The sequence below is a fragment of the Haliotis cracherodii genome, unplaced genomic scaffold (assembly GCF_022045235.1).
Source record: "Haliotis cracherodii isolate W230 unplaced genomic scaffold, xgHalCrac1.p SCAF_1, whole genome shotgun sequence".
NCBI lineage: Eukaryota > Metazoa > Mollusca > Gastropoda > Lepetellida > Haliotidae > Haliotis > Haliotis cracherodii.
This window is the reverse complement of record NW_027266264.1, coordinates 78,664,924-78,686,911: the sequence shown is the minus strand read 5'-3', so window position 1 is coordinate 78,686,911 and position 21,988 is coordinate 78,664,924. Positions and strand designations below refer to the sequence as shown.

Sequence of the window (21,988 nt, the reverse complement as noted above, 5' to 3'; positions counted from 1 at the left end):
CATGGCTTCTGCTTCAATGATACTGTATTAAACCGTTGTTTCATGGCTTCTGCTTCAATGATACTGTATTAAACCGTTGTTTCTTGGCTTCTGCTTCAATGATACTGTAATGATACGTGACGAGCACACACTTTAATTACTAGGCTACCCAACCGCCACTTTACTTTTAATGGATACTGCTTCATTAACATAAGACAACAAACATAACCAGGTTTTCATGTTTTAGTTGCAAAATATGATCATGCACAAATCATACTTGTAATTGTTAATAAATGTTAAGTTCAAAGCTTTTTCAGACTCACACTCATTCTTCAATTGTATCTCACTGACAAATGTAACAACACTTACGTGCCACACATATCCATTCAGGAAACAATAGAAAATGGTCATACTTACATATGTACATGCAGGCTTTTCACCTGCCTAACTCAACATGGGTACAAGTTGGGACAATGAAAAACAAGCACAGCTAACCCAAGCTTTCTCATTGCTTGCTACAGGTTCCAGCCGCAGGCCTTGGTGATGACACGACAATTTATTATATATCATACGTTATGGAAACAATATCTTAACTTTTCTCTCATCCTGAAAAAGACCAACAATATCTAACAGTAGAAATTAATAGATCCCTGCCATCACAATGAAGCTGGTAGCCTTTCAGCGGGACAAGAAACCATACTTTTTTCACCAACACTCAAAAAGGTTCACCCCACTTCATGATGTTTCAAACACCACCAAAGACATCATATGTATCAAAGATATTGTGAAACAGATAATATTTAAACTCAGATACAAATAGAGAAAATGTGGCAGTCGTTATATGTCTTTTGCTGATATGCATCCTCCCGACCATAAATTTGTGGTAAAATTGATTCTAAACAAAGAATTATCCAGCATCATAGCTGCCGACTTGTCTCATTTGAGATTGTAAGGGACCAACAATTTTTATTTTTTGAGGGGGGGGGGGGGGAGGGAAAGAGAGAAGAGATGCCTGGGATTTTATCCCAAAATAATAAATTGTCCCCCCAAATCTTGAAAACAATAATGTCAGAAATAGCCTGCCACAAAAAATACATTGGTGCAAGGCGTTTTTCTTAAAATAGATTCAGGTTTAAATTAAAACAAATCTGGTTTGTAGCTGTAAAAATATCTTATCTCAATACCAAATCCCTGCATACGTCCCCCCCCCCACACACACACACTCTTCTCAAATATCAAATGGTCGGTCCCTAATGCATGCAGAATTTATGATTTAACGATGTTACATGCATTTCATGAACAATTCCTTGTCTCAACTAACATTCTGGGACTACAGTATTCGGTTCAATTTTGAATAATTTGAATGAGGAAACAATCCCTCACAATTCAGACATCACCAAATCTGGTATGTATCATACAAAACCTCGAGTATAAACTTTCTGCAGCATGTTGTATGTTCTGCTCTGTAGACAAGGTTGAGAAGTAACATTCATCTGCATAAAGTACATTTGAATACAATGACATTCTTGGCTGTATCAAACATGCCACGGTTTGAGCAGGTGAATTCCACTTCTACATGCCTCAAGGGCTGCTATAGTTGGTTGGCAGCTGAAAAGGGTTTGTACATAGCCACATCTAATGTACTGATTCTCTCACTGAAGTAACATCACTGAAAGTGATTCAGAAAACAATGGAACAATGGAACTTGCAATAACAATAATTCCTTTCATTTAGAATTTCGTCTAGCATTACATCTGAGAACATGTTGTCTTGGTTTGACACCCCCGATGCCAAGGCAAATATGACCACATGCAAATAAACTACATTGTTTTTTTCTGCTGCAACTATATCATGGTAACATGTAATAACACCAAGTCTGGCCCTGGTGAACAAGTGATCAATGGCGTGAGCACTAACCTAAGCCAGAGCACCCATGACTGTCAAGAGTTGGTGCTCCTCACAGCTGTGGCCACCCTATCCTAACACTAACAACTACTGGGCTGTGGGGATCGATTCCGCCAGAAAAACACTCATAAAAGATGAATGGCGAGAAGATGTAAATCTGTAAAATAAGGTTTCAAGGTGGCAATCTTTACAATATCAATCAGATATGACATCATACATACAACTCAAAATGACAGCTAAGGACCTGACACAATGTTAAAAGAAGTCCAACAGTAGAAGTAATGTTGTGGAAGTATGGTTGATTATGCAATCTGTTTTCCATAGGTACTACTATATCAATAACAAATGTGATGATATATTGATTGTTTATGCAATGAAACAGACAAATAATTTGCATAAAGAATAAATACTCTATATACAATGGCAATAATAAATCCAGGTTTCACAGTGTAGGCTGCATGGACAAGGTTCACTGGACTTGCATGATTTCTTCATTGATACCAGGGGTCGATTTAACTGCTGGCCTGTTGGTCCATGGCCAGTTTAAAATATGAAAGGCTTGCTAAAAACAAAGTAGATGGCCCGTCTGGCAATCAAAGGTTCACCCCTTCTCTGTGTATATTTAATTTTGATTGGACATTGCTCGTGAATCATGTTATTTCCATGAGAAAATATTTAGGGGAGATGAGGTTGTGTGAATGGTTGGCTCAAATATCATTTCAGTAGAACGACACAACCGGCAGCCATGTTATCTTCTGCACAACTCACATCTTTATTTGCTTATAAAATCGCCACAAAATGAGGCAAATGGAAGCCAAGATTTAATCTAAGACTGCAGGAAATGTCTTTTGAAGGGTGAAGAGTTCTAAAATTTTCGGTGCCATTGGGGTATTTCAGTCATGGCCTCCAACATTTTGTTTTGTACCAGTTAGTTTGGAGAGGACCAAGACCAGCTGCCTACATATGAATTTGTTGCTAAATCTACCCCATGGTACTACTTTATTTTATTTCATTACAGCCTCCTCAAACATATTATAATATTATAGTTATTGCAATGGAAATAATAAATTTGGGGGAGTGAGTGAGTTGGGTTTAATGCTGCTTTTAACAGTATTCCAGTTATATCGTGGTGTGTCAGCTTAATGTGAGAGGAAAGCCAGAAGTGATGCAGGTCTCAGTCGTTAACCACTTCGGTGAAACCCACAAGCACGGGTATGGTGCTGACAAACCTCGAAACACAACTGGGGTGAACCGGGATTCCAACCCACAATCATAGGTTTCTGGCGTGCCCAAGGGACGCAACTCTGCACAGCGAATCGCGGCTCCTTAGACGACTGGGCCACCCGTGCACCCCGAAATTTGAGGAAGTGAAGTGGGTTGTGATTGAAGCAAAATATCAGTTAGGATGTGCATCTATTTATTTCAAGAATGAGGTTGATTAGAAAGTGGCGAGGAGAAAAAAACTGCCAGCTTCTATAGAAAGTGTCCTACGACAGCTGTATTCAGTGCTAGTCAAGCAAGCTAGTCCCTCCTAATCATATTATTAATGTTCATGGTAATCATACCTAAAGTTCCTCAAAAACACATTTTCGGGTCTAAAGTGTATTGTAAAGTTCAACCTTTTCATGACCTCCAGTGCTTTTATAATGAAAAGAACAGATCAGTGATGTGTTCAGTCAGAATAACAGTATTCCCCATGACAAGAGGCATGAACATTAAACACTTGTCTACACATTTCTAAGTAATAAGCAGTAATCATATCCCCCACCCCTACCCCTACCCCCGTCCCCACTTTCTCCAAATGTTTTAACTCACTATCTCAAAAAGAATGGAAAATGACAAAACTATTGGACAGTGCTTACAATCAACAAATGGTTTGTAATTCAAACATTACCCTGAAACAAAACAACTGATCAGGTGCTACACATTGCAGAAATCCACCTTTTCATGTATTTCTCGGCTAAATAATACATGTATTCCATGGTTTGTATGTCTCAAAGGCTGTTGCTGTTTGAAACTAGGCCTTGTATCAACAGGATCCAAATTTTTCAGGATGAATTGAAATCCGCAGAATTCCCATCCCTGAGAATAAAGTATAATCCCATCCACCTAAATTTGACGTAAAAATGATCTGACATTTCAAAATAACAAAGTACAAACTGTCAGTCTGACTGTTCTCATATCAAACAATATGACAAATGTACACAGTCATCGTAGTCATGGCAACAAGTAAATGCCACAACACATAATCCACAGGATCATCAAGATTCTGATTTATGGCCTTCAACAAATGATCTTTTCAAATTCTTCTCCTCTTACTAGTTGAAACTGAACAAAATTGGTGATTCATATGTTCATTACGGGATGATATTTCATGGCACATATAATAAGAACAAAGACACACCACACTCTTTCATGGAAAACTGAGTGTGTTTTACATAAAGATCTTGAACAGAATGATTAAAACAACATTATCTCTGGTTGGAAATATACATAACACATTAAAAAACATACCTTAATGTACATCTAATGGATATTATAGACTATTGAAGTTAACAAGCTCAGGGTTCTTCCCAGTGGCACTATGTACAACCCATTAACCTATGTTATTATGACCGGGAATTTCTGGTCCCTCCTCCGACTGCGTCTTACACCTATTTGTCCACAAATTACACAGAAAGGGAAGGATTAGTGTGGATATCATTTTCTCTCATTTTCTGTCAATAACCACCTCCACTTCATCTCTGTAAGACCGTGGTTCTATGAACTAGGTACATCATTTTATGCCTAATTGGTAACCATGGTTACAGATCCACACATCCCGATGGAAACAAGATGGATTCAGTTGACGGAAGAGCATAAAGCTTGTGGTGATGGGGGAACGCAAGGAGTTTTAAACATGTCCACACACTGAGTGACCACACACATGTTCAAGTAACACTGTTTCACGTCATTCAGTTCGCTTCACCAGTTCATTCTGGTTTTCGAGTGCTCCAGACCAGTTTAGTCCTGTTTGAACTAGCCTGACTGTGTCAGTGCAAGCTCTGAAACTCATCTGAAGAGTTGGAGCTATCACTGTTCATGGAGGGCGAAAAGTCCTCTTTGTAAGTCTCTCCGTTCAAGTCTTTCCTACACACAGGGCATGTTCCATGCTGCAAGGCAGAGAGGAGTTGACCATTATCACATCAAAAATTTTAGCATGCAGTGGCAGAAAGTGAAACTGTGTTTATATGGACAGTAGTTTTCCCAGGAAAATCATTCAGATTAACAAAGCATGACCATCCTTCAGTCACAAAAACTAACTGCTTTTGTCCACTGGTCCTTATATTGATAACACTCACAAAAGACTTAAAGAGATCACATTTCTACTGGTCCTTAAGTATGATACCTTCACTATTGGGCATGTTGGCAAGGACCATAGACTAGTGCCAATTTCTAAAGCTGCCTTTGAAATTCAGGTCTTTTTAAAGACTATTCCAGATTACAAGAGGAAACTGTATTTCACTAGTCATTAGAATTTACAGCTGGCCCTGTTTAAGAGAGACAAAAATCTTTACTATGTTTACATTTGCTGCCTGTTTTGCACAGTTCCAAATTGTAGAAAAATTAGCACTGGGAGGTGGTTCAGAATTACAGCCCTACAGAGATAAAAGTCTCAGTGGTTTGTTTTTTCAAAATTTTTATTTAATTTTTACGCGGAAGATGCTTTTTTCCGAGGACCACTGTTTTAAAAAACGTGATTTTCCGCGTTTCCGCGGAGATTTCACATCCCTGAAGTCTATGAGCAAACCACCATTGGATTTTTACATATTCTCTCCCCAATTTCGTAGTCTTGGTCTAGCCTGAATTTCAAAGGCTGGTGAATTCTAAGGAAGAGCACTTTACATGGATTATTGTTACAAGAAGAAATCGTCCAGAAGGTATAAAATTTCTAGAATAGCAGGGTCCACACAAACAAGGTTTCACTGTACCTACCTTTCAGGCAATGCCTACATGTTTTCACATTCCATGATCATGTTGATCAGTAATCTCTAAAAGATATGACCAGTGTTTCCGTTTAGATATACAATGTCCGGTTCACTGGACTGCCATCACTTAACATACTCAATATTTTGGACCAATAGGGTTTATTTTAACAGTAGACGGCCAAATCTACCAGGAATTTATTGGGTGTAAATAATTGGACCGGACAAATTTATTTACAGACTATACGTAATAGCTGAAATATCTGTTTTTCTGATGTTGACAGAACGGCAACGGTTTTGTTCAGCATAGTATTGACAGTGGGACACTCACCAGTTCCAGCCACTTGTTGATGCACTGTGTGTGATAATGGTGTTCACAGGGCAGTTTCTTGGCTTCCTCTTCTACTTGGAAATCTTCCATACATATTGAGCACTGAAGGACGCGCTCTGAATTTAAGGCAAAATAAAGTCATATAGTCAAAATATCAAATATGGTGCATAGTCAGCAATAATTACTTGCATTGCAAAATAATGAAAATTGATTCATATTTAGAGAAATATATATAGATACATATAGAAATTAAAATATCTTTATCAAAAACCTGTATCAGCTTGAGAATGTGTTGTTCTATAACTGAAATATATATATTGCCTTTAATGGTATCAATTTAGAAGTCTGCAATAATACATTGACATTTTCATTGGATGCAAAGTATAGCAATATGAGCCAGAATATGAAACAGATCCTAACACTTCAGCAACCCATGTTTGTCATAAAAGGCGACTAACGAGACCAGGTGGTCAGACTCCCCGATTTGGTTGATGCAGGTCATCGTATCCCAATTGCGTAAATCAATGTTCATGATATCAATCACTGGATTGTCTGTCCCACACTTGTTCATTTACCACCATCATATAGCTGGAACATGGCTGCGTGAGACGTTGAACGATAAAGAAACAAACATTGAGCTAGTGGTTTAGGACCAAGACCCAAGGATACACTGCTAAGTTGATGAAGATGTAAGAGGGCTTACATAACACAAAGACAATAACTAGAAAGTGCACTGACCTGCTTGTTCCTTGGTGATTCTAACTGTTGGTAGCGAATCTATCTTGTCTTTCTCTGCTGGTGGGGCGCCGGCACCCTCTAACTGGTTCAACAACTGTATTAACACACAAAACCATTACAAATGAACACAACAAACTTCCAAGCAAATAGTAAACCAAAACAAAATTATCACCATCATCTCTTAACAACCGCTTAATACTAGCATTTATTTCAGACTAAACTCTGATAAATGCATATCAAGGGAAATAACTTACTGAATTACCTCCCTTTCCTGGTAGTTTTTCATGTTAATAAGATCCTGGCACAATAAAAAAGGATTAAAATTATTCTTCACTGATGACACATACAAAAGAATAAATATACCTGTTCATCATAAGAGAATATATCGTTCTTCTTGGCGAGATAACATATTTCAAACATAACGGACATGGTCATACCTGAAAAAGAATATATTGTACTTTTCTTTGATGCAATGATCTTGACAATTCACTGCCCAATGTTATAAAGGAAGAAATGGTACACTCCACTCTTGACAGTTAGCACTAATGAAATACTAAAGTACCAGTTTCTGCTTAAATAGAAAGTGGAGGTTTCTGTACACCATCGCCACTATAAGTCATACATGTGTAAATGATAAACAAAAGTTTTGATGGTGGTCTGATTTGTGGCTATCTTGAGTGTAATGGCCAAAGCCCCAAACCCACCTGCGAGATTATGTGATCGAGGCCCCCTGCTCCCCATGCATAGTCTCCTGGGTTGCCATGGAGATGAAACATTCCTCTGCAAATTGAAACAACAGTCAGTGTCAGCTAGATAAAGTTTTTGTTTGTTTGTTTGACATCATGAGCATCGATTCTGGCAATTGGGATACATGACATGCATCAACCAAGTCTTTGAGCCTGACCACCCGATCCCATTAGTCACCTCTTGCGACAAGCATAGTCGTTTTTTACAGCAAGCATGCCAGATAAAGTGAACCAATGGTTAAGATTGTACAGTTCTGCTTCACAAAGACAATGTCTCAAAGATGTTGACAAATGTGCCATTATATAATTTTACAACAATTTTAGTAAAATCTAAATATTTTTTACATTTGTATACTTATCCTGCATTACTCCTTAATGCATTCACTGCTTACTTACGACCACTAGAAGGACAGCCTGCGAAGGTCCTGGGTGAAGAAATAAAGTTGTTGTTCTCAAGTCCCAATAAGTGGCCTTCCGTCGCTGTCCTGTGACCTTGATGACACCTAAGGTCATCTTCACATCACTGCCTGTCGCCCAAGCTCTTAGAAAAACATACTTTTGAGGTTTCTGAAGCCAAAGTGGGGAGGCAAGTCTTACGACGGGTGGGCCTTAAGCGTAGTAATGCAGGATAAGTATACAAATGTAAAAAATATTTAGATTTTACTAAATTTTTTACTTATCCTGCATTACTCCTTAATGCATCTGTATCGGACGGTTTGGAGGTGGGTAAACCTTCAGAATACAGAAACCTCAATAATTCACACCCTACAATACGACACCAGTTGGTCGATAAACCGTGAAGCGGAAAAGTTCAGAAAGGAAACAAAACGCCATTACGGTAGGGTTGTTCAAAAATCAAAAAGATTGAACATAGGAATTAAAGAGAAATTCCCTATATATACACGCATAGTAATAAAGAAAATAATAGCTATCCAGCTAATTCTTTACTTACTACGTCATCGAGCCGTCGCTGACAAACAAGATTGTCTAATATTCTTCCACTGGCGGCGACTGAGTGACTGCACATGGAAGTTGACTGGCTCTGTATAGGGCGAGTTCATTACTTGCGTCAGGGGTTGGCAACCTACAGGATAACAACCAGAGGGCCAAACTTCAAACGTTTTCGACATCCCCGAGAGCCCCAACGCGAAGGTTATGACTAACGAAAATATGTGTCGAATCTCCAGAAATATCCTTCCGTGATTGTTCCAAAACCACAAGTGCCGTGTTGAGTCCTGGTAAGGCTGACACCTTGAGATCTTGAGGGTAATTCGCTCTCGGCGAGTTCCGTTTGGCGATCTCGTATGTCTGAAGGATTACTGCACGTAACCATAGAGATATGGTGTTTGCAATTATGCGACTAACTTCGGTCGTTGACAAAGTAAATACGGGTATCAATGACCGCTTCCTCGAACTCCTCGTCGAACTCCTAGTCTTGGAGCGTCGAATGAAAACTCGAACTGCTCGCACCGAGCCCAGGAGAACTTCACCATGTACGATTCCCACACTAGTCGATATCGGTGGGATGGTGAAGGAACGGTCGGGTTGGCCCGGTAGTAGATTTTAGCAATAAAATCCCAGCATAACCCTAGATGTCCCGTTCCGTGCGTCCCATGCTCAAAACGGATCCGGGTTGAGTCGATCACATGTAGTTCGCTCACCCGTACCGCCATTGCTAATGCCAAGAGAAACCATTGTTTCCTTGGTGATGTCCAAGCTCCTCACAGCGATAGCCCGTTCGCGGAGCTCTCTATACTATACCGAGAGTGTAACGAAGGTGTCACGCGATGGGAAGGAGCTTGAAAATGAGGATGAAATGAGGATGCAATGAGGGGCTCGAAGGGGGCCCTCGCAAACCTCGAAGTACCACGTTCAAGTCCCAATCAGGTGGCTGGAACTTGGCCTTCTGATCCTCAAGCCTGAATGAGCATAATATGGCCTGTAGTTCCGTGACCTTAATCACATTGTGATTTTCCGGAAACGGCCAACACTAAGATAATTGCAGCCAATTACGTAGTAATGGTGCTACCTTCCAAGTGTTTTTGGGTACGCAATGTAGGAGGTATTCCTCTAGGAATTGTGACGCAATCGTAGGGTCTTGATTCTTTTCTTCCCTGTAAAAAGTCTCAAGTGATCCCCACTTGTCATCGTCGTCTCTGGGAGAGTAACGATGAATTAAAGCTATAGCTTTGCTGCCCGTGTCGAAATAACCCTTCGCACTTCAACGCCTTTTCTGTTGAGGGTGGATGAGTAGGTTGGACCACTGTGAGAGGGGTAGTGAATCGTTTTAGATTTTTCCGAGCTTGACGAACTACTCTCTCGCCGGTTACCAGGGTGCGACCAAAGGAGAGATCGAGATACCTTGTCTCCTTGATCCCCTGTATCACCTTGGGAAGTAAAAGTGGTGGCAGAAAAGTGTTAGTTTTTTTTTTGCCCTTCCCAAGTGATACTGAACTCGTCCACCGCCCAAGTCTGCGGATCCGGCAACGGGGAGATATACGTCATGAGTTGGTGGCCTAGGCAAGTAATAAACAAGTCAATGTTTGGTTGCCTGAATTCCTGAAGCAGTAACTGGAATGCTTCTGTGAGAAATTTCCACTCGGTGGGAGCCACCCTGTCTGGACGTGATAAAGTATCGGCCAGTCTGTTTCTACATCCGGGGATGTGCTGAACTATGAACTTTAGTCACAGCCGATCCACTAGATGGAACAAATCTGAATGTCCTTAGAAGTAAAGAGTGGGAGTGTGTTGTTCCCCGATTGCACAGGCACCACACCACAGTGCTGTTGTCTGTGGATATTGCGAGTCGGGCTAACTGTAGTTGATTCTGCCAATGTGATATAGCCAGAATTAAAGCTTCCAACTCCAAGTTGTTTGTGTGCCACTTCCATTGAGCGCCGGGCCATGGCCCTGAGTTTATCTGGTCTTGTAAGTGAAGACCCCACCCCTGAAAGGGGCCGTCCACAAACAGGTGTGTATTTGGGGAAAACCCGAATAAAGAGACTCCGCAGACATTCAACGCCACAAATTGAGGCAAGGCTCTAGCTTAGTCGGTAGAGTGATGGCCTTGAGTGGATCCTGACTCCTGATGTAAGGGTTCAGGAAAAAATTGAATTGGTCGCAGTTGTAAGCGGCCCATGCTAGTTAACTCCTGTGCCGAGGTGATTAACCCTAGCAACACTTGCCACTGGCGAAGTGTGTGTGGTTGGTGTAGAGTAGATGACAAAAGAAGTAGAAACTTGTGCCATCTGTCCCTCGGTACAGATAGGATATCCTGGTCTGTCTTGAACAGGTCTCCTATGGACTGAAGTCAATAGGAAGGAGAATACTCCCGACTTCGTCTCGTTGATTGTCTATCCCAGTTATTGACATGTGTTGATGATACAGTAGATCGCCCTCCATCTACGACTCGAACCAAGTGTTCGTCACGTGTAGATAGTTATTGGCTTCATTACTCCTGTAAATAGCCATAAGTGTCACTGACATGTCAAATGGGAAATACTACCATTGGTAGTGAACCTCAATGAACTGGACCTGAAAAGTCTACGGTTGGGATGGATAGTCGAGACTGATCAAGAGTCAAACGTTCGTTGAACACAGAGATTGTGGATAATTCTCATCTTGTCTGGGTCCTTCATGAGTACCAGGTAGGTGTGAGGATAAAACCCCGGTGTAAAAACTGGGTTGTGAACCCACTCTACAGCTCTTCTTACCAACAGTATATCAATGTTGGATTTTCCCAATCAAACTGTGGTCAACGGTGGGGTTATCTCTACCCGTATACGGACACCATGATATAGTGCGATAAGTACGAAATCGTCCTTGAGACTTGTCTCTGCCACTCCCTTCTCAGTAAGGGAATGCTGGTCTTCCCTGAGAAACGCGCGTCAAGGCTTATAATTCCCTGACTTGCCAGCCCGCTTGGACTTTCCAAGCTTTTTGGGAACTTGACGTGCGTGTCTGCGATCTGTTCGTTGAACAGGGGAGTAGATGACCAAGGTTGACGTAATAGACTGCCCTTGAAACCAGCATCTCAGTTGGAAACGCTATAAAGTCTTGGGTGTAACGGTAATCTCCGTCAGAACGGTCTCAAGATGAATTTTCCTGTGGTCAAACTGACGCTGTAGGAAAAACACGATAGTTTGAAAGTGATCTATTCAGATAGGGTTATCCTCTAATAGATTCTGATCCACTGCAAACATTGACGATATTGGTCGCTTAAATGACGGAGCAAAAGTGAGTTTTGGAGAAGTCTTCCTCCAATGACCTCGTGGTGTCCCTCCTATTTACCCTGTTATCAGGGGAGGGCGTTACTGACACGAGATGGTTTGCTTCCCAATCGGGTACATGTGCTAAGCTGATCATGTGCCGGTTACGTAACCGAGTACACTGTAAGCCTTGGGCTAACGTCATTGTAGAGACCTTGATTGGTACGCAGACGCTGCGCTCAGCGCAGGTCTGGAATGTTGGAACAGCGCTAAGCTGATCGTGCGACGTTTGCGTAATAGGAGTGCATTGGGTAGCAGTCAGACGCTGCGCTCGGCGCAGGTCTATGCTGGATATGTTGGAACAGTGCTAAGCTGATCGTGCGTCGCTTGCGTGATAGGAGCGCTTGGGTAGCAGTCAGACGCTGCGCTCGGCGCATGTCTATGCTGGATATGTTGGAACAGCGCTAAGCTGATCGTGCGTCGCTTGCGTAATAGAAGTGCTTGGGTTGTAGTCAAGTGCTGCGCTCGGCGCAGATAAATCAGACACAAAGCTCAAAAGTATTGACTGGATCAAGGCTTGCGTCTAATCTACCCCCATCATAGCATCTTGATACGCTGGTGCTGTCGCCGACCTCACAGATTAACATACATGTATCTGGAAGTGTCCGGCGGCTGAAAAAATAAGAGCAGTTACGATACTCACAAAATCCTCCGGTATTGTTGATTTCGGTGGATGGTGTACTTCTGCAGTCACAGGCGTCATAATACCTGCTGATAATAACGGTTGGGTGGTAATGACCGAACCATGTCATTCGCTATTCTGCGATAGTAACATTCCTCTCGTCTCACGACGGAATAACTGCAAAATATGATTGTGAGTAATCTGCTTTTATATAGTAAACTCGTTGGATTAGAGATTTACACAAAAATTACATTTTGAATTTGGGCGAGCACATCTAAATGCATGCCTAGGACCGTGGATAAAGAGCTTTGGGCGAATATTCCACGACAATATGTACACCACGCAAACATAAGTTACGCAATTAAACCATTGAAGAAATGGTACTGGAAGAATGCCGTAGAATTGAACAGTAATCTATCGGCAAAAATACGAATTCCAAGGGTATACAATATTTTTATATACGCAATTCAATGTAAACCAAGGCTATTTACATTTAGAGATTGGAGAGCACATCTGCTCGCAAACCAACCAACGTGGATGATAATCTTTGTAAGGTTTTTTCCACGACAATTAGTACAATGCTCAAAGGTATGTTACACAATTAAACCCTTGTTGATGAGACAATACTGGAAGAGTGCCGAAGAATTTGAACTCTAATCTATCGGCAAAATTATGAGTTGCAAAGGTATACAATCTTTTTGTATGCGCAACTAAATGTAAACCAAGGGTATTTATATTTTCATTTAGGGTTTGGAGAGCACATCTGCGTACAGACCAAACAACGTGGATGATAATCTTGTAAGATTTTTCCCACGACAATTAGTACCACGCTCAATCATAAGTTACACAATTACGCCATTGTTGATGAAGCGGTACTGGAATAATGCCATAGAATTGAACAATAATCTATCGGCAAAACTACAAGTTGCAAGAGTATACAATAGTTCATATACGCAACTCAATGTAAACCAAAAAGACCAACAAAAACCTATTTAATTGCATAAACATAGGTACGCAATAAAAGAATTGTTGATAAAGCGGGACTGGAAGAATGCCGTAGATTCGGCAACCATATTTTTAACGAGTTGAAAAAGTATACAATAATTTGAGTATACGCAACTCACTGTTACGCCAAAGCTAGTAGTATTTAAGAACATAAGAATATGTTATACATACGTAGCTGAGAATTGTAAACAATATGACTACCTTGGCAGGCAAACGATTGTAACACAATTCAAAATGGCGGCGAACAACAATATTTTGGCGGGAAAAAAGACAAGAGTCTTTACACGCCTAATTAATTCACATAAAACTACACAACATGGTGAAAGTAATATGAAAAGAATACATCACCCATCGCAGATCAATTTTTAAGATTGTAGACAAACTGAAGGTCTATAATTAATCCAAAAGGAGAGCTCCGCTGGGACACGTCCTAGCTGTGCTGCGACAAGCAGTGATGTGAAGATGACCTTAGGTGTCATCAAGGTCACAGGACAGCGACGGAAGGCCACTTATTGGGACTTGAGAACAACAACTTTATTTCTTCACCCAGGACCTTCGCAGGCTGTCCTTCTAGTGGTCGTAAGTAAGCAGTGAATGCATTAAGGAGTAATGCAGGATAAGTAAAAAATTACAATATTAGTGTTTGGTCCAGGTTAGCTAAAAGGCAAACATTTTTGACAGGCTATTTTAAAAGTGAATTGAACTTGAACCAATAAATGAAACCGGCCTTTATATTAAGCTCGACATTATTTAACTGATTGCAATGTTACAATATCAAGAAAATAAGGCCTGCAAATAAAATATTTGACAAAATATTGTTCTTTCCAAATTTGCCTTTCACTGATAGCTAAAAAACTTAGATAAATACCTGGGCCCAGTTACACAAAGCTATCTTAGCTCTAAGACGACTGCAACTCCCATACTTTAACACAGACTTAAGACAAACATAGTATTAGGATTGCTTTGTTGAACGGGGCCCTGCACACATCAAAAGGACATATTGTTCCTTTTGTCAGTTACTGCCTGTACGAGTTTTACTTACATAGGGGAGCCACCTTGCCCTGCCGGATCTACACCCAGCCGAGATATAAAGTAGTTTACCAATCTGAAACAGAACAATCACTTCATCAGCATTTCTGTCAGCACCAAGAAAGGCATAAAGTAGAAGCAACAATCAAGTTTTCATTATACTGTAAGTGCAAGTTTGTCCTGTTTTACATGCCTCTATTGAGAGAGTGAGTTCGGTTTAACACCGCGTTGAAAATATTCCTGTTATATCACCGAGTGTGAGTTTAATGTAAGAGGAAATCCCAAAGTGATGCAGGTCTAAAACCTTACCACATTGGTGAAACCAACGAGCACAAGTATAGCACCTAGAAAACTAATCATGTTGAACTGGGATTCAAACCCAAAAGCACAGGTTCCTGGCATGCCCAAGGGATGCAACTCAGCAATTTGCCACCATGCTTTTACTGATGCATCAGTTTAAAATAATAATGGTCAAAATCTTTCAGTGATGTATTGTGGGAGGATATCAGCTCACCCTTCGAGGTAAGGATTTCTACTAGGGTTTGGACGCCCTCCTCTTCGGAACGATATCCTCGTCCGTGGTGCAAATCGGACCTGAAAGGGACGTCGACTGTCTCCCGCCTCTTCCGGCTCCTCCTCATCTGAATCCCTGTTCTGGGGCCAAGGCCCTGAACTGTCATTTCGATCAGTTGTATTATTTCTAAATGAATCGAGGAATGCTCTACTCCATAGCTGGAAAACAAACAATGATAGTGATTGTAGTGATGGAAGAAGAAACATAGAAGGAGATGTAAGATCACTAAAAAATAGAAATACTTTTGTTATTAAACATGTTAAAGGTATTATTACCATACAATCCTTTAACCTTTTTGCTGCATACTTCTCAAAAGAATATAAAGAATACCAACAGTTCAAAGGCTGTGTTTTGAAATATCAAACAGCCCTGTCACTTCACTGAAATATCAAGTGTTATGGTCACTGCAATGAAAATATCACTTTTCTCAAATTAGGAAATCTCAGTCTTTCACACTGAAGTATATAACAAATGTTCCTCTTGTGTAACTGGCACCGACCTCTGCAAACTGTGCTGCTGGGTCTAGCTCTCCTGCTGCGGGGGAATGGCTCGGAGACTCTCTGTAAGTGTAACCATGTTATATTGAGAACATCATTTACCAATTAACAGTGGCCATTTTCAAAGAAAACAGTCATCAATAATTTTCATATCTTCTGATAAGACATTGATTATTTCTACTAGCATGAGTGTGTTTGGTTTAATACCATTTGAGCAACATTCCAGCATAAGGGACACCAAGACTGGGCTTTGCACATTGTACCCATGTGAAGACTTGAACCTCTCGACATAATTCTGATAATGTAACACTAAAAAAATCCAACAATATGTAAAGGTTATGCACAAATGAAAATAGATTGTTGAATGGGGAGCACATGTATTGACTAAAATCTTCCATCCATGACATAATGGATTTAGCAGCTCTGGTTCAAAACAAGTTGAATTGATCTCAGGTTTTTCTACTCAGGATCGCCTATTTAGGTGTTCTACACGTAACAAAGACAACAAGCATCTGCTTATATATCCCGCATATGCTTCAGTAAATTGTTTATTGTTTTGTATTGATTTTCTAACTAATGTAATATAGTATTGATTGCCTAACTAATCTAACACAGATTCCATACGTAGTAAGTGAGTTAAGCTGAATGCTTTAAAAAGAGTATGTCAGTAACAACATGGCGTGTCTGTATAATCACGTTAATGTGATACAGATGTTAGACATTGGTCACTGGTCATTGTTGCATTTGAGCAGATACTAGTACCTGGATAAGTGCAGTATATAAATCAATAACATATTAATAATATATTCATAATTAACAAACCCTGTCAAATAATTTATGTTGTTGTTGCCTCACTGAACATGGTGAATATGACAATAATACATCAACCAGTTATTGTATTCATGAATTAATATTCGTATTCGCTACCCTATATTCATGATACAAATCATATTCGCCTCATCATGCTCATAGTGTATTCGTTACAGCCCTAGTAGAAACTAACATGTCAAGCCCACTGGTCCTTATATTGATAACATATAGCAAAACCCTTAAAAATTGGCAAATATATACTTGTCCTTGTGATGCCTATACTACATGGCCACCCATGAAGATCTGGGGTAGAATAGGTCTTCAGCAACCCATGCTTGCCGTAAATGGCGACTATGCCTGTCGTAAGAGGCAACTGATGGGGTCGGGTGGTCAGACTCAGTGACTTGGTTGATGCATGTCATCGTATCCCAAATGCTTGGATCGATGCTCATGATGTCAATCACTGAACTGTCTGGTTCAGATTTGATTATTTACAGGCCGCCCTCATTGAGCTGGAATATTGCTGAGTGCGGCGCAAACAACAAACTATTGGGCAGTATGGCAAGGACTACAGGACAAGTGCCAATTTCTAACACTGCTCTGGACATGAACTACTGACGCCTGAGATATGTTATGCAAGAGGGGTAAGTAGCTGGATGGGTAGGAAGAGTTTCAAGTGAAGCGAATCTGGCAATGCAGTTACCTTTAGCATGTTTAGTGAAGAAAGTGTGTGAATGTTGTCCAACACTGCAGTCAGCAATATTTCAGCTATATCACAGCAGCTTGTAAATAAATGGGCCTGGGCCAGGCAAACCAGTGACTGACTGGAACTTAGTGGAAGCATGACAATCCACACCTTCAGCCAAGTCACACACGAAGATTGCCATTGGTGAAATGGGCTTTAACATCGTGTTCAAGATTATTGAACTTATACAGAGACTTGCATGTACATGTATGTGTGTGTGGCTGCTTGAACTAGTTCGGACTAATGCAAGTTTTATAGTGCTAGCCCACTGAGATAACATGCCGCAGTTTAACATGGATAACCCACTCAGACACAGTATACTGACACCAAGCCAACCAGTCCTTGTTTTATACCATTAAGGTCCAGGGCCAGGCAGGGTAACAACAAGTTTCTGTTGTCTTTTGGCATGATGCACATGGGGATCAAATCACCAATCTTCCTCTCTGGGCATATGTTCTATCTGCCAGACCACAGAGCAGAGTTTCAGATGGCTGTCGGTCACCGGGCATAGACTAATAACTTTTCAATTGGACAGATGGTTTGTTTAGTTGGACTTTTGACCGATAGAAATGCTAAGCAAGGTGTCACACATTTCATAATTTCATGATTATAAAGTACATAATAAGGATTAGTCCTTTTTTTCACAGTATCGATTTAATAAAACAATGCACGGCAATCAAAAATCGTAATCAAAATTCTTAGCTGCACATGTCTTTGCATCATACTTTCTGTATCGTAGGGAAACGCTGTCGGGAGCTGTAGTGACTTAGTCAAGCTCTTTTCCTTCATTGGCAGGATCCGAAATACTCATCCATCACGAACAGTACATTGACTGTTTTTGTGGTTAGCCCGCTATTTTTGTTTATTTGACTTGTTGACTTTTGCCATTAACTTATTACATTTTGGGGCCCCCGAGTCTTTTGCGTCAAAATCACTGCAGAGGCAGTAAAGATGGCAGTCAATGACTTCAAGAGCATGGAGCAGACAGTACTATCTAGGATTCTGGGGCTGAGACTTAAACACTTATTCTTGGTTATATGCAGTTAGCTCTGACTGATCATTCATCATGTTCATCAATCATATTGGTTGTCCTTTGTACCTAGCAAAAAAGGTATTCAAACATTCTTATCTGAAATTTTAGAGAAGCTTTATCCTGAATGAAAATACTTGATTGTTTGCATATTGATGATGAACATGATGAATATGTTTATGAGTAACTATTACAGATCAACATGATCAAAGGAATTTTTTAACATTTTCAATGCTAATTTGATATCAAACAGCCTCTTCCTTGGAATCAACTAAATAATGATAATGAACACTAATAATGGAACACTGCATCAGTACCACAAGGTAAATGATCAGTTACCGAAGAATTGATAATGCAATAAATCATCAAAACACCACTGGTATTATTACTACTCATAAATTACACAATGTCTTACATAACAGGTCAACTTAAGATAATGGTATACGTAGCGTACTCACTCAGCCATTTGTTCAATGAAACCTCCATCACAACGGGGGCATGTGTAGTCCTGTGATACAAGAAACAATGATAAAACATGATAAAAACCATGGCAACCAAAGCAAACTTTCTCATCAAACAACAACTACATCAGTACATGTACACATACAAAGTTAATGTTGCTATGAACAACATAGCTAGATTTCACCAGTCAGGGTGACCTCTTGTTTATGCAGGTTTTCGAAGGGTCAATTTCTATTACTCTGTGTTGGACTTCAATAAGAGCATCTTAGACCTGTTTTGAGACATTTTATTTATATCCTTTTACTTTTAGTTATCAAAGAAGTGCAAACTCAACATAAGAAAGACATAAATAATTGTGTATATTCATGGTAATTGTATTATTTTCATTTTGAAAACAAAAATAGCCGGGAATTGGTAAAGAGCTCACGGATCAGTGACACCAGTTTAGAGAGGGGAGGTGAAATGGGGTTAACGTCGCATCCAAGATTATTGCACTTATTGCAGTCCGGACTGATGCCGATTTATAGTGCTAGCTCACTGAGATACCATGCCGCAGTTAAACATGAATATCCCACTCAGACACAGTATACTGACTCCGAGCCGACCAGTCCTTGTTTTAGCCCCTTAATGCCGCCTCAGACAGGGTAACAACAAGTACCATCTTTTAACGTCTTTTGGTATGACGCGGTCGGGGATCGAACCCTGGACCTTCTGCTCTCCGGACGGACGCTCTACCACTAGACCACGGAGGCGGTACCAGTTCAGACAGCATGCAGTGTCAATGTGTGCACTTTGTAGTGTTATGGTAATGTAGCTGGAATTAAAAATCCACATTTTCATGAGGCCACCCTGTCTGACCTTGTACATGAGGCTCCCCATGCTTTTCTGTCTGACTTTCCTTGTTTTAATTCCCATATGATAATATAATATATATGAACGAATGCATCAGGGACATCTTTATTTCCAGTGTTATCTGTCTTCATCATCAGAATTATTGCACATAAGCAATCAAAGCATGATTGATGCTGTTTCTGAAGTCTTTCAAAGAAAAGATGACAAAATGCACTTATTTAGTCACACCACACGACAATTACCATGGTTATCATGTTGATGAATCAGCGGACCCCTAAACATAACAAATCTGAAAAGCACAACATTTTATTCCATTAAACTGCAAATGACACTGTAGTCTTTATCTTTTACTTCGATCACAAGACAAATTGACCAGGTTGAATCTGAATGCACAGGGGTAGAAACTAACATTTTTAGTCCACTAGTCCTTATAATGATAACAGAGAGCAAAACCCTTAAAAATGGGAAATTTCTACTAGTCCTTATGATATCTTAACTATTGGGCAGTTTGGCAAGGACTATAGCAGTAGTGCCAATTTCTAACCCTGATGTAAAGCCCATCAGCATAAGATAGGTCATCAAACACAGCACAAATGGCAACATATACATCTTAGATATGTTTGAAGAGCAAAGAAACAACTGAAATGTTTTGTTTTATTTTATTCTGTCTCCAAGTCAACAACCAGGATGTTTGCATTAAACAAATCTGAAAATGAACAAAAAACGGAAACAACTAGATATTACAAAATGGAAATGCATCTGTCACATATATCATGATAGTTAAATCAATCACATTTTTCATAACCTCTGGTATCACATGGACATACTGGTGTCATTATTCATCATGTTCAGGTTGTAATGACTATGAAACGTAACTTACAACTGATGCTCACTGTGAATTGCAATCCATTAGCATGATAATGGACACCGTGTACATAATAACTACATTTCCATGATTTGTCAATATGTCTAGGATTTGCATTCATGAGGACATCTACTGAACTGAAATATGACCGACTCATGATGGGGTCAATAAAGGAAGGTAAACCAAGTGTGTCTGAGGGTTAGACAAGTGTGTCTGAGGGTTAGACAAGTGTGTCTGCAGGGTTAGACATGGTGACCACTGTACATGGCTGAGATCAGTCAAATTCTAGAGTGGTTGTATCCAGTAATGTTACATACCACAAGTCCAAAATGAGCCGGTGACTAGTTGGATATGATCAATGGTACCTACCCATGAGTATGGTATTATCGCTGAACCAGTCACGCTACATCATGTGTGTGTTTACAGTCATTATTTTCATTAGTACTGATGAAAAACCTGGTGCTGAGTTCTAATTGGCCTCAAACTATTATCAGGATTACATGTCTCAGAGCAGCATTTGCATGAATAATTTCGAAAATGAAAATCACAGAAAACATCAATATCACCTAAACACAGATAACAGAATATCCAAACAGAGTTTAATTAATCATTTGTTCCCATCATGAGATGACTTCTGGAAGAGTAAAATATTGGGTATGATTTGCACATCTTTATTAATGAGGATATGGACAGGATTCTTCGAATTTATAGGGATCTTATGCACTGAACATATCAGCTACGAAACGAAGTACATCTAGTCAGTAAGGATGTGTTGGTATGTGTGATTATGGAAAGCTCTTAGCTATATGTCTGATTGGTTTTCGATTATTTGAAAAACTAAGCACTACCTGCGACACTGCATAACTTTCCCTTAATCTACGACGTTGAATCTACGCTCTGGTACTTCATATTGTCAAACAAATGTAACGAAATAAGGATAAACATCTAAAGCAAAAGTACAGACATGAACTTACATGACCGATAGCAATGTCCCATATCGTGACGCGACGACACGCCCTTAGAACCAACCACAAAATACAAAACGATACAAAGGGTATATATATGGATAGATGAACATCACAACATATCACATACGCACCGGCAACTTCGGTGTTATTTCTTGGGTACACTGGTGGCAGTAAAATCTCTCTGAAGTTGAACTCTCTACTGCTGCTTCCGCCATTTTGTTACCCAGTCAACAATACTGCGCTCCACGTCATCAGTTCCTGTGCACATGCTAAGCCTCTCGCTCTTGTCAAATAAATAAGCACTGACTTTCCATCCGTTCATAAAGAAACTGTTAGAATAACTGGAGAAGTTTAAACCGAAAGAGCCTCAATTAATTCGTCTGACTAAACTAATTAATCACTTAGAAGATAGATATACACATAGTCATTCTTTGTAAGATTTCAAAAGGGAGGCTACATTAAGGGGTGATGAAGGCCTATGTAGACACGACATGTAATTACTGGTGTGCTGTGAATTGTGACACATGGTGTAATAAGGATGATCATTTATTGCTTGATTGGCCCAGTAATAAAAGCCGAGCAGACGAAAGGCGTGTT

General features: G+C 40.0%; 1 protein-coding gene across 1 annotated transcript; it reads right to left on the bottom strand.

Moving 5' to 3' along the window:
• Window positions 1-214: 214 nt before the first annotated feature.
• LOC139479566 (E3 ubiquitin-protein ligase RNF115-like) lies at window positions 215-21,644 on the bottom strand. Its single transcript, XM_071262438.1, has 9 exons — window positions 21,523-21,644; window positions 18,703-18,752; window positions 15,662-15,722; window positions 15,103-15,320; window positions 14,602-14,664; window positions 7,623-7,698; window positions 6,919-7,012; window positions 6,181-6,296; window positions 215-5,036 (listed from the first exon to the last, which is right to left on the bottom strand). Exons 1-9 carry the CDS (start codon window positions 21,604-21,606, stop codon window positions 4,917-4,919), a joined length of 882 nt encoding a protein of 293 aa, XP_071118539.1. The 5' UTR covers window positions 21,607-21,644; the 3' UTR covers window positions 215-4,916.
• Between the last annotated feature and the right edge of the window lie 344 nt (window positions 21,645-21,988).

Coding starts and splice junctions, on each gene's coding strand:
- LOC139479566 (XM_071262438.1), bottom strand. CDS start 21,606: ATGGCGGAAGCAGCAGTAGAGAGTTCAACTTCAGAGAGATTTTACTGC. Junction 14,665..15,102: donor AGAAATCCTTACCTCGAAGG/GTGAGCTGATAT, acceptor GTTCTGTTTCAG/ATTGGTAAACTACTTTATAT. Junction 5,037..6,180: donor TCAACAAGTGGCTGGAACTG/GTGAGTGTCCCA, acceptor TCTGCCTTGCAG/CATGGAACATGCCCTGTGTG.